Source organism: Pelophylax lessonae (assembly GCF_965119305.1).
Source record: "Pelophylax lessonae genome assembly, chromosome: 6".
Taxonomy (NCBI): Eukaryota; Metazoa; Chordata; class Amphibia; order Anura; family Ranidae; genus Pelophylax; species Pelophylax lessonae.
In genome coordinates this window covers 29,016,482-29,030,456 of record NC_138773.1, presented here as the reverse complement: position 1 = coordinate 29,030,456, position 13,975 = coordinate 29,016,482, and the positions used below count along the sequence as shown (strand labels likewise).

Genomic DNA, 13,975 nt, shown 5'->3' with positions numbered 1-13,975 from the left:
GGCCCCAATTACTATTGTTTGTACCCCTAAAAGGCTGGATGAGGAGTAGGAGGAGTTTGGAACAGGCAGCACCCTCATATCTTCAGAAGTATGAGATGAACCCCAAAAACTTGGAAAGGTGGATCTCACACGTACCAACACAGACTATCCCGCAATTTAATTGATCCCCAAAGGTTTTTATTGAATAGCGGAATAGGAAATATGATCAAAAAAAGTGTATGTATCTCACACGTACAAAACCACACTAGGCCCCAATTACTATTATTTGTACCCCTAAAAGGCTGAATGAGGAGTAGGAGGAGTATGGAACAGGCAGCACCCTCAAATCTTCAGAAGTATGAGATGAACCCCAAAAACTTGGAAAGGTGGATCTCACACGTACCAACACAAACTAGCCCGCAATTTAATTGATCCCCAAAGGTTTTTATTGAATAGCGGAATAGGAAATATGATCAAAAAAAGTGTATGTATCTCACACGTTCAAAACCACACTAGGCCCCAATTACTATTGTTTGTACCCCTAAAAGGCTGGATGAGGAGTAGGAGGAGTTTGGAACAGGCAGCACCCTCATATCTTCAGAAGTATGAGATGAACCCCAAAAACTTGGAAAGGTGGATCTCACACGTACCAACACAAACTATCCCGCAATTTAATTGATCCCCAAAGGTTTTTATTGAATAGCGGAATAGGAAATATGATCAAAAAAAGTGTATGTATCTCACACGTACAAAACCACACTAGGCCCCAATTACTATTGTTTGTACCCCTAAAAGGCTGGATGAGGAGTAGGAGGAGTATGGAACAGGCAGCACCCTCAAATCTTCAGAAGTATGAGATGAACCCCAAAAACTTGGAAAGGTGGATCTCACACGTACCAACACAAACTATCCCGCAATTTAATTGATCCCCAAAGGTTTTTATTGAATAGCGGAATAGGAAATATGATCAAAAAAAGTGTATGTATCTCACACGTACAAAACCACACTAGGCCCCAATTACTATTGTTTGTACCCCTAAAAGACTGAATGAGGAGTAGGAGGAGTATGGAACAGGCAACACCCTCAAATCTTCAGAAGTATGAGATGAACCCCAAAAACTTGGAAAGGTGGATTTCACACGTACCAACACAGACTATCCCGCAATTTAATTGATCCCCAAAGGTTTTTATTGAATAGCGGAATAGGAAATATGATCAAAAAAAGTGTATGTATCTCACACGTTCAAAACCACACTAGGCCCCAATTACTATTGTTTGTACCCCTAAAAGGCTGGATGAGGAGTAGGAGGAGTTTGGAACAGGCAGCACCCTCATATCTTCAGAAGTATGAGATGAACCCCAAAAACTTGGAAAGGTGGATCTCACACGTACCAACACAAACTATCCCGCAATTTAATTGATCCCCAAAGGTTTTTATTGAATAGCGGAATAGGAAATATGATCAAAAAAAGTGTATGTATCTCACACGTACAAAACCACACTAGGCCCCAATTACTATTGTTTGTACCCCTAAAAGGCTGGATGAGGAGTAGGAGGAGTATGGAACAGGCAGCACCCTCAAATCTTCAGAAGTATGAGATGAACCCCAAAAACTTGGAAAGGTGGATCTCACACGTACCAACACAAACTATCCCGCAATTTAATTGATCCCCAAAGGTTTTTATTGAATAGCGGAATAGGAAATATGATCAAAAAAAGTGTATGTATCTCACACGTACAAAACCACACTAGGCCCCAATTACTATTGTTTGTACCCCTAAAAGACTGAATGAGGAGTAGGAGGAGTATGGAACAGGCAACACCCTCAAATCTTCAGAAGTATGAGATGAACCCCAAAAACTTGGAAAGGTGGATTTCACACGTACCAACACAGACTATCCCGCAATTTAATTGATCCCCAAAGGTTTTTATTGAATAGCGGAATAGGAAATATGATCAAAAAAAGTGTATGTATCTCACACGTACAGAAGCACACTAGGCCCCAATTACTATTGTTTGTACCCCTAAAAGGCTGAATGAGGAGTAGGAGGAGTATGGAACAGGCAGCACCCTCAAATCTTCAGAAGTATGAGATGAACCCCAAAAAGATTGTGTTCACTGCAGCCCACACACAGCAAAATGGATGTGGACCACTGACACCTGCCTATCTCCTATCCCACCCCACACAGCAATATCGATTGTAGTTTGTAGAACACACTGTCTGACCCTAAAAATCAGCAGACTCTGTCCCTAAAAGGATTGCTAAGATAGTAGATCGGTCACTGCAAACCCCACCCCACACAGCAATATCGATTGTAGTTTGTAGAACACTCTGTCTGACCCTAAAAATCAGCAGACTCTGTCCCTAAAAGGATTGCTAAGATCGTAGATCGGTCACTGCAAACCCCACCCCACACAGCAATATCGATTGTAGTTTGTAGAACACACTGTCTGACCCTAAAAATCAGCAGACTCTCTCCCTAAAAGGATTGCTAAGATAGTAGATCGGTCACTGCAAACCCCACCCCACACAGCAATATCGATTGTAGTTTGTAGAACACACTGACCCTAAAAATCAGCAGACTCTCTCCCTAAAATGCCTGCAACTCGCCCTGCCTAACACACTCCGACCTGTCCCTCAATTCTATCCGGACACAAATGTTTTTTTTTTCCTGTCTGTCCCTAATCAGCAGGCAGCACGTTGATGTGTGCTCTCTCCCTGAACTAAACAGCAGAATGACGCCGCAGCGGCGCTGCCTCAAACTTATAAAGACTTGGTCACATGCTTCAGACGGCCAATCACAGCTACTGATACATTTGTAGGCATGGCTGGGATGGCTTAGGCACACCAGTTAAACGCTTGTTGATTGGCTGTTGAAAGCTCGCCATGAAAAGCGCGCCAAAGCATGCAAAACCCGGAAATAAAACGACCGAACACGGATTATTACCCGAATATACAGTAAAGTTTTCGGGTCCGTGTTCGGGTAACAAAAATCCAATTATTCAGTATGAACACGAATAATACAGTCCGTGTTCGCTCAACCCTTGTCGTCAGTACATCAGGATTGATTCATTTTTAGATATATCCCATAGTTTGTGGACTCTATACCTTTCCTACAGACTGAATAATCTACATTGATTTGGTTTATTTTCACCAAAGAAATGTAGGATACACTTTGACCTAAATTTATGAAGAAAGATTATTTTTTTTGCAAAATGATATAACAAACAAAGAAAAACACTTTTTTTTTTCAAAATTTTCAGTTTTTTTTTTTTAGTTTGGCCTGGGCAGGAAGGGGGTAAAAGCGCCGGTATTGAAATGGATATACAGTATATATTTGAAAATTGATTAATCCTGCTGATTTACTGACGACCTATCCCATTTTTTGAAGACAGTATAAACATTCCCTAAATGACAGTCCAAGGTATTTCATAAAAGGAATGGTGAGTTTTTTAAGTTGCAATTTTTTGTCACTATTTTTTTAAGAAATAAAAAAAAATAAGAAATTAAATAAATTCGGGATTTTTTCCACATTTATTTTTACATACTGTCACCAGTGCAATGCAGCACCACCATATGACTAGCTTGGCAGTGATCAGGGATACTGACTGTGGACAGTATGTAAAAATAAAAATAACTTTTTTTTGAATTTTGTAAATCATTTTTTTTCTTTACAATTTTTGTTCTTTGTTTTACACTTTTTTTTTTTTTTTTACATATTGTGACCAGAGCATAATAGTTTCACCATAATGACACTGTACTATGCTGGGAAGTGATCAGAATTTTATTTTACACTATGATTGCTTATAAAAGTGATGATTGTTGTTATAAGCAATCATTTGTATGAATGGCGTCCATTCATGTGCCATTGTGTACAATTGTGATTGGCCACGGCTATCACATGGCACAGATGCACTGTGAGTGGCCTCACCTGTACCTTATGATCACTGTGACCAACCACAGAGATCAACACTAGTAATGATCGAACTTTTGAAAAGTTCGGCTCGGCCAGAACATCCGAACTTCCCAAAAGTTCGGGTCTGGATTCCAGAACCCCATTGAAATCATTGGGACCAGAACTTCGGTAATCAAAAAACACAATTTTGAAGCCCTAAAACCCAATAAATGCCCCTAAAAAGTGCCCAGGGTTCTGGGTCATGCCCCAGAGACTATTAATCACACAAAAAAAAGTTCTTAAAAATTGTCGTTTTTGATAGAGAGCCAATTATTGAAAAAATTATTGAAAAAAAAGAGATTTCTTTGGATTTAGTGTCTGGGGGGTCTAAAAAGTGTACCTGTGAAGTTTCAGCTCTGTAGCATGTCCAGAACCAGAAAAAAAAGGTAATTTTTCTTAGAATTTCAATAGCGCAGGGATGTGGCTCCGCTCCTTTCACACCTGGGCGTTTTTGTTTCAGGCGTTTATTGGGCATTTTTTGGGCGTCTTTGGAGGCAGGCATGACATCTGAACTTCTGTATAGGGGTATATATATATATATATATATGTGTGTGTGTGTGTGTGTATACATATATATATATATATAGAATCAAAAAACACAATTTTGAAGCCCTAAAACCCAATAAATGCCCCTAAAAAGTGCATAGGGTTCTGGGTCATGCCCCAGGGACTATTAATCACACAAAAAAAAGTTCTTAAAAATTGTCGTTTTTGATAGAGTGACAATTATTGAAAAAATTATTGAAAAAAAAGAGATTTCTTTGGATTTAGTGTCTGGGCGTTTTTGTTGCAGGCATTTATTGGGCATTTTTTGGGCGTCTTTGGAGGCAGGCATGACATCTGAACTTCTGTATAGGGGTATATATATACACACATATATATATATATATATATATATATATACACACATGCACACATATAGGTGTGAAAGGAGCGGTTCCCTATCCCTGCAAATAATTTAATTAGCGCATGGATGGGGTTCCGCTCCTTTCACACCTATATGTGTGTATGTGTATATATATATATATATATATATATATATATGTGTGTGTGTGTATATATACCCCTATACAGAAGTTCAGATGTCATGCCTGCCTCCAAAGACGTCCACAAAAAAGCCCAATAAACGCCTGAAACAAAAACGCGCAGGTGTGAAAGGAGCGGAGCCACATCCCTGCTCTACTAAAAATTCTAAGAAAAATTATCTATTTCTTCTGGTGGTCACCCTAACATGGATGAGTTCGGTCACCCTGGCAGAGCAGTCAGAGTCAGTTCACCTTAAACTACATTACAGTCACCCTGACACTTAACACTTTCCCTACAGAAACTATATTTTTGAATCTAACTATAGTGGTATATAGTACCCTAACTACACTGCATATCCCTTTCCTCACACTAATAATTGCAAAATGACACTGGAGCAGCAGGAGTAACACAAATGCTTCCAGTCTCTTCCACAGCCTCTCTATTACAGTGCTAGAGATTTGGCAGGGCTATGTTATATACTGGGGGGTGTATTCACTACTGATTGGCCTCTGGACCCCCTAGTCACTCCAATCACATTCCTAGCATACTCCTGCCCCCTCAATTGGCTTTTCCTGACGTGTCTGGTCCAATCACAGGCTTTTAAAGCCCAGTTCCTGTCCCATTGCATTTTGGGTGGTTCTGGTGCCTCAAAAAGTTCTGAATTTGGCCGAATTTCGAACAGCCAATGTTCGGGTCGAACCGATGGTCGACCCGAACCGTTCGATCATCCCTAATAAACACAATAGTACACAATTATTGGCATTAATGGAAGGCACCCATGGTGTACAATTGCCATGTGATCTGATGTGATTGGTCACATCGAACACATGATCATATTAGTACACAATAAATGGCTATGAAAAAAAGCCATTGTGTACATTCGATGTATGATTGTGACTGTGATCGACCAATAACATTGATATGTGATTGGTCACCGCAATCATTTGGTACCAGGGTCTGCCTGGTACAACAATTTGTGTCTTGTGGACACATCGGGTGACAGATCGAGCCGCAGCATAGCCACAGGAGGAACACACCTGGCACACACCTGGAGGATGTTATATGGCATCCACCCAGGATAATGGTGCTCCTGCCTGGCTGTTTTATTACAATAGGCTGGAGGGGGGGGGAGATTGTTAAAAAAATTACTTTAATGATGTATTTATGATTATAGAGCTGCAATAATTTGTGTGTTTTATATCTGCCTAGAGTTCTGCTTTACTACAAGAGCATACAAAGTGATAATTAAACAAGTAGCCTCTTCCAACCTTTTCTGTTCCAGCTTGACTGAGCTCCTGTGTGCTAAGCCAGCTTCATAAAGACATGGTTTGATGAGTTTGGTGTGGAGGAACTGGAGCATCCTGCACAGAACCCTGATCTCAACCCTACTAAACACCTTTGGGATAAATTGAAAACTTGATTTTGAGCCAGGTCTTCTCATCCATTATCAGCACCTGACCTCACAAATGGGTATACATTTCATTAGACACACTTCATAGAAGGGTGGAAGCTGTTATAGGGTGCATAGTGGGAGGGGACGGGGGGAAAAACGTTATATCAGTGCAGAAAAGGTAATCTATTCTGGTGAGGACATTATGGGGATTGGAATAAAAGGTGAATTCCTTATCTATGGGGTGACGGAGCCTCCATATGTCGATGAGATGTAGAGAATCCATAGTAGAGCTTAAAAGTGTGGGGGTAGAGAGATCTTGTGTGTTTGCAGTACATTTAGGAGGGGAGCGGTCATCCACTTTGTGATATATGCAGTTAAAATCACTGCCTACGATTAGCGGAAGATGGGGGTATTGTAGTAATTTTGTTGAGAGATCAGTGAAGAAACATGCCGAGGGACTATTGGGAGCGTATATGTTAGAGATTATGAGGTCGCTATGGAAGATCCTAACATGAAGGGATATAAAACGGCCGGAATCATCCGTTTCGGAAGCTAGTATTTGATGTGGGAGATTTTTATAGATTAAGATCAGAACCTCTGCTTTGCGGCCCACTGCGTCCGAACACAGGACCGTTCCCACCCAGAATTTTTGGAGTCTGAAAAAAATCTGCAGATGTCAAGTGTGATTCCTGTAGAAGGGCTATGTCGGTTCTCAACCGTTTGAGATGACGGAGGATTTTGCTACGTTTCGTGGGGGATGTTAACCCCTTGACGTTCCACGATACTATTCTCATAAGTTGGGGGGGTAGATGAAGGATGTAAGGTGGGCATTTTACGCTGTGCTCAGTTGGAAGAGGTATTGTGACTAACTTGGTGAGCTGAGGGTATAAGGAGAGAGGTGGCAAAGGTGAACATGGCCAAATAGGCCAGAAGGGCAGGAAAGGTGTGAAAGGATAAAACCAAATGGAGGGTATGTAGAGAGAGATCCATGTCAACATACTCCTAAAAGCAACATAACAACTAAGGAACTTCGCTTTTTTCCACATGACAACACCGGGAGCCAGCTCCAATGCGACCGCGGACCAGAAGCTGGTATGGCACTTCCCACAGATACAAAGAGAATACAATGCTAGTGTGGAGGTCCCGAACCCGGCAGCCCGGTGACGTCAAAGAAAAGAGAGAAGGACATACATATGGAACCGGAACAGTCATAGAGAACGAAGATAAGAAAAGCATGTATCACAACTGCCGACAGCACCTGGTGATGAAAAAGGTTCAGAACGAGGAACCAAATGCAGTTACTGAAGGGGGGAAGAGAGAAGGCAATAACAGTTACCATCCATAGAGGTTCAACGTGCGTTGTGCCAGGAAGTGGGGCCCGAGAACCTCTGACGCTTGGGGGAGTCTTTCCGTGGGCTGCGTTGTTCCAGAGATCTGGCAAATGGATTAGCTCGGGAGGAGGGAGCGGTGGAGTTGTTGTCGGGTGCCGCAGATCTCAGAAATGATTCCGCTGCGGAGGGCTCATGGAAGGTAAGTTGCTCACCGTTGGGGGCCTTCAGGCATAAGACAGCAGGGAATGCCAGGTTGAATTTTATTTGGCATTGGTGAAGTTGTGAGCAGACCTGCTGAAAGGCTTTTTGTTTCTTCAAGACCTCACTGGAATAATCGGCAAAAATGAGAATTTTGGCACCATCCACTGTGAGAGGAGAAGTTTGTCTATACTTCTGTAAGATGAGCGATTTGTCAGCGTAATTAAGAAATTTTGCGATGATGGGACGCGGAGTGGTACGCTCCGAAGAGGGGGATCCCAGCCGGTGGGCGCGTTCCACAGTGCAGGGGCCCGACAGGCCCAGAGCCTCAGGGATGCGGTTGGAGCAAAAGCCCAGGATGTTTGAGGATTGGAGCGATTCGGGCACCCCTACAAATCGCAGATTGCTGCTCCAGGATCTGTTCTCCAAGTCCTCAAGCTTCTGAAAAATGAATTGGTTAACCTTGTCTTGTTTCTGTTCAGAAGCTTGAGCTTGGTAGATTTCATCTTCTATGTTAGAGAGCCTGTGTTCCACTTCATTTAAAAGAGATATGTGCTCCCCCAGCTCCTTCTTAAAGAACTGCATTGCAGCTGCAATAGCCTTCTCCACTGAGGCTGTAATGGTCAGGGTGAGAATGGCAGCCACTGCCTGGACTATATTTTGGGTTTGTATGTCCCCAGATGAAGGGGGAGTGGAGGGAGGATCGCCGCTCACCTTCATTGTGGGCATATCCGTGATGGAGGAGGAAAAGGCTGCATCCCCGGACTCGATTTAAGCGGCGGGTGGGACCGATCGTGCTCTGCTCTTCTCCAGGAAACGACCCATGAAGGTGGTAGATGTGTGAAAAAGGTCCGGGACCTGGATGGGGCTATGGGGAGGCTTTGTAAGCGGATTAGAGAGGTCCGGGTGCGGGAGCCGTAGCGCGGAGCTACCTCTTCATGCGGCGCCGGAACCGGAAGTGTAAAACGTTATATCATTACTCCATATCATCATAATTAACATCCCTTTCCATGATTTTGGGAAGGGACATCTAACAGCAGGGCTTTTTAAAGTGGGAACATGGGGGGACACGGTTCCAACAACTCCAGCACTGAATGTATGTAATGCCAAGGGGCTGCTGAGGTGTGCTGGAGCTCTACTGTTCCTGGGGAGGTCTATTGTTGCTGTGGGGTATTTATTGTTTCTGAAGGGGTCAATTGTTGCTGGGAGGGATCTATTGTTAAGGGTGGGGTCTATTGTAGCTGGGGGGGGAGCTATTGTTGCTGACTTCCGACCAATAGGATCTATTTTTCTGGTATTTTTGTTATTATTGGCAAATTCCATGCAAATTAATTAGCAGCACAAAATAATACTTGGTTCTGTATTCTCTAACAGGAGCTGTACTGGCAGGTGGGAAGTGGGTGGAACCATAGGATGGTGCTCAGAGGTGGGAAGGGGGCAAAGAAAAGGGGTGACTCCTAAGGGGGAGTGCCTGCACATATTCTTTGAGAAGAAAGCCCTGCCAAGAAGCTCAAATAGGAGTGATGGCTGGGTGTAAATTCTTTGGCCATACTTTGACCTGTATGCAGTTTATTGACACTGAAATATTTATATAATACCTGTGTTACATAGTTACATAGTTACATAGTTAGTGAGGCTGAAAAAAGACACAAGTCCATCCAGTTCAACCTATGTGTGTGTGTTTTCTTTTAACCGTACATTGTATACCCCTGTATGTTGTGGTCTTTAAGGTGTCCATCCAATAGTTTTTTGAAACTATCAATGCTCCCCGCTGATACGACTGCTTTTGGAAGAGAATTCCACATCCTTACCGCTCTTACAGTGAAGAACCCCTTACGCACTTTAAGGTTAAACCGCCTTTCCTCTAGTTTTAGTGAGTGGCCACGTGTCTTATTGTATTCCCTTACTCTAAATAGTTTGTTCCTTATGCTAGGGTCGCCAGTACAGTATTTGTACATTGATATCATATCCCCCCTCAAGCGTCTCTTCTCCAGAGAGAATAGGTTCAGTGCTTGTAGTCTTTCCTCATAGCCGATGTCCTCCATTCCCCTAATTATTTTTGTTGCCCTTCTCTGGACTTTCTCCAGTTCCAGCACATCCTTCCTGAGGACCGGTGCCCAGAACTGGACAGCATACTCCAGATGTGGCCGGACCAGAGTCTTGTAGAGTGGAAGAATAATCTCTTTATTTCTGGAGTGAATCCCCTTTTTTATACAACCCAGTATTCTGTTGGCTTTGCTTGCAGCGGCTTGGCATTGCATGCCACTTCCAAGCCTGTTGTCTACCAGTACCCCCAGGTCCCTTTCCATCCTAGACTCACCCAGAGGTTCCCCCCCTAGTGAGTAGCTTGCTTTCTGGTTTCTGGCCCCCAAGTGCATTACTTTACATTTTTCTACATTAAATCTCATCTGCCATGTAGTTGCCCACCCCGTTATTTTGTTCAGGTCTGCTTGCAAGATTTCCACATCCTGCATAGAAGATATTGGCATGCCTAATTTAGTATCATCTGCAAATACTGAGATTGTACTAGATATCCCCTCCTCTAGATCATTTATGAATAAATTAAACAGGATTGGTCCCAGGACAGAACCCTGGGGGACCCCACTTTCCACACCCGCCCAATCCGAGTACTCCCCATTAATCACCACCCTCTGTACTCTCCCCTGGAGCCAATTCTCTATCCAGGTACTCACCTTATGGTCCATACCTACCTTCCTTAGTTTGTACAGTAAGCGTTTGTGGGGAACGGTGTCAAAGGCCTTTGCAAAGTCCAGATACACCACATCCACAGGCTTACCTTTATCTAAGTGGCAGCTCACTTCATCGTAGAAGGTTAATAGATTGGTTTGGCATGAACGATTTTTCATGAATCCATGCTGATTACTACTTATAATACCGTTTTCATTACTAAAGTCTTGTATGTGGTCCCTTATCATCCCCTCCAAAATTTTGCAGACTACTGATGTTAGGCTGACCGGCCTATAGTTACTGTGGGTATTGTTCTGTCTTCCATTTGGAATCCTTTCCTTTTATCTATACAGATTAATTATGATAAATTTATATATATTGTATTGTATTTAATGCAGCATGTTTGATAAGTGTAGCAGCGGCAATCAAAGTTCAGCTTTCACGGTTTAGTATAGATTAAAGTGGATATTCACCCAAAAATCAAAGTATTGCTCATCCTCTAACTAGTTTGCACCTATATTCTGGGGGTAGAGGGTACCTTTTTTGACAAATATTCACTACCACTTCCTCAGTCCTCACCTAGGTGGGAATGATATCCTCTTGGACCCCCCCTTTCTCACCCACAACCTCCTGGAACACATCCCAGGAGGATGTAGGACCATGCTCACTGTACTGCAGTGCATGTGCACTGCAGTACAGTGAGACATCAGGAAGTCAGTGGTTGTGAGACATCAGGAAGTCACAGCCAGCTGTAAAATGCATTAGATGTCAGATGTTAGTGAATGCACTTTGGTCGTCCTCTTGTGTTCTGAACATTGCGTACACCTGTTAGGGCACACTACTACTGCATACTGTTAGACAGGTCAATTTGGTTGGTCACATGGTGGTCGGTAAGTACAGCTTGGAATTTTCCTTGGCTTTTTTTTTACATATGTTGCCCCCAATGCTCCTTGCTGCAAAAGCCAGTCATAGGTGGGGGCAGTGGCTAATTCTTTGTACTGTTGATATAATGGTCAGGCAACGCACTGACACCTTTGTGGCCAAAGTGCTATTAACTGGGTGTTCAGTATGCCACTGTACCTTTAAGAAGGGGTGGGCTCCCTCCAGCCTATCTGCCCTCTATCTATCCATCAGAATGCATATGCTTCCACTGTGGAGCCTCTTAAAAGTTAGAGGTAGGGACTACAGGTAACAGGGTGCCTTGGCGGGGCCTGTAGCTTACGCATGTATTTGCAAATGTAGCAGACTAAACCCCTGTTTTAACGCATACTGTTAGATAGGTCAATTTGGTTGGTCGCAGCCTGGTCGATAAGTAGAGCTTGGAATTTTCCAGGGAGTTTTCCTTGGCCTTTTTCAACAGATGTTGCCCTCCAATGCTCCAGGCTGCAAAGGGAAGTTATAGGTGGGGCAATGGCTAATTTTTTGTAGAGCACACTACAACCTATAGTAGTGCTGCTTTAAAGGGGGCTGTCCTATCCATGTCAGCTGTCAGGAGAACTTTTTTTGAAGGTTGAGCTCTCCACTATTGAATTTGAAGGGCCCTACCACAGGCAGACTTTGTGATAGATTTACACACTGGCCAATCGTTAGTCAGGGTCTATTGAATATTGTTAGAACCCAATAGTTAATTTTCATCTTAGTCCATATCCAGTATATTTGCTGCTAATTGTTATTTTCTGCAGTTCCGCTCTCCACTCATCTGGTGGGTTGTAGGCAAAACTTTTCAGCGGTAAAAAAGAGCGAACATCAGCCCTATTCACTTTGTTATTGAATCGTTCTGCTGTTTTTGAAGTATTGAATTTATTACTGTCAAGTCAATCCTTTTACCTACCTCTTCTCTTTAGGGCTTGTTCCTTCAATAAAGCCTACAGTATGTATTGCCATTAGTGTATTAGTGTAATGTTTGGTCAAGTCAGAGAGTCATTACTAGAAATGGTGGAAAGAAATGACTAGAAATGGTGGGAGAACCCAACATTTCCAGAGGCTCCTAAAGGGGTAATTGCTACATATCAAAGTTAGTCTTTGGCTTTATGAGCAAACAATTTCACAAATGATTTCATATAATCCTACCACACATTCTAAAAATGAAAAATTATTTGGATTTATAAATTGTTCCATTATAGTTCATATACACTCATCAGGCATTTTATTAGTGTAGCACCCCCTTAAGTGTGCTACTAGTGTGGGAGTAGGCAAAACATAGTCTGGCTCATGGTTAAGCATGAGCTATGGAATCTAGGTGAGGGGTTTGCTTGAATTTAGGTTTAATGACTCATGCATGCAGGTATCAGGTGCCTCCCCCTGGATCTAAAAGTTTGGATAAACTTCTAGATGTTAGTGGACAGAGGCCAAGAATATTGATCTGCATATTCAGGCGAGCTTGGCAAATCCCCAGGCAGTGGATCTGGCAGGGTGGTTGAGCCAGTCCTTACATATGGATGAGACATGCTGGCTGGGGGAATCGGGTGGAAGTTGGAGATGCAGTGCTGAGGGGGACTGTCGGTGGCCATTGAGGAGAACCCTTGCCTGGGGTGGGGGGCTCTACTTCAGACCAGGGTTTGGGCTAATCTGGGAGGATCCCGACAACATAAGCAGTTTGGAGGGAGTCTTTCCTGTAAGGGACTTTTGCATAATTTATTTATCCGAGACTGTTGGTGCTCAAAAGGACAGTTCTAAAGTATGTACATATGGAGGAAGCCAGGTGAGGTCACTTCCAGTTGAGGCTAGAAGGAATGTGGGGCTCTCTTTTGCGCTGATAGACCACACAGGGTAGATCGTGGCTGGTGCAATGGAGAGTGATCAAATCGCATAGAATTTATTGATTTAAAAGCACTGGGATCATTGCCATGTGCAACACAGGAAAGACAGGGGGAGATTAGAGAGCTGAATGCATGGCTAAAGACCTGGTGTATGGAGGAGGGATTTGGGTTTTTAGAGCACTTGGCTCACTTTTCATTGGGGTGCAGCCTATATGCTAAAGATGGTTTGAACCTAAATGGAAGGGGGTCTGTTGTGCTAGGGGAGAGGTTTATGGGAAGGCTTGAGGAGTTTTAAAACTAGGATTGAGGGGGAGGGTGAATTAGATTATAATGGGGCAGACAGGTAAGACAGGAGTGGGTGGAACGGGGAAAGATGGGGGGAGAGTTATGGCAGAGGATAAGAAGGTTCCCTTGTTATAAACAACCATTGGAAATGGTACTATGTGTACCAAAATTAAAAATATGCAAAATAAGTGTGCAAAATGTGAGAATGAATTAAAGTGTTTGTTCACCAATGCCAGAAGTCTGCCAAGTAAAATAGGTAAGTTGGAAGCTCAGGTGAACTATGATTTAATTGGTATTTCTGAATCTTGGCTTCATTCTTTACATGACTGGGCTATTAATATTCCTGGGTATGCTCTCTTTC

The 13,975-nt window shown here is 42.9% G+C and overlaps 1 protein-coding gene across 1 annotated transcript in view; it reads right to left on the bottom strand.

Moving 5' to 3' along the window:
- Positions 1 to 7,696, bottom strand: part of LOC309558511 (uncharacterized protein) — a gene marked incomplete at its 5' end in the record, with an annotated part of 140,070 nt that extends 132,374 nt beyond the window's left edge. The window contains one exon of the mRNA XM_082261591.1: positions 7,690 to 7,696. Within this exon, the coding sequence (XP_082117717.1) occupies positions 7,690 to 7,696 (7 nt within the window). The remainder of the gene's footprint in view (positions 1 to 7,689) is intronic.
- Positions 7,697 to 13,975: the final 6,279 nt, after the last annotated feature.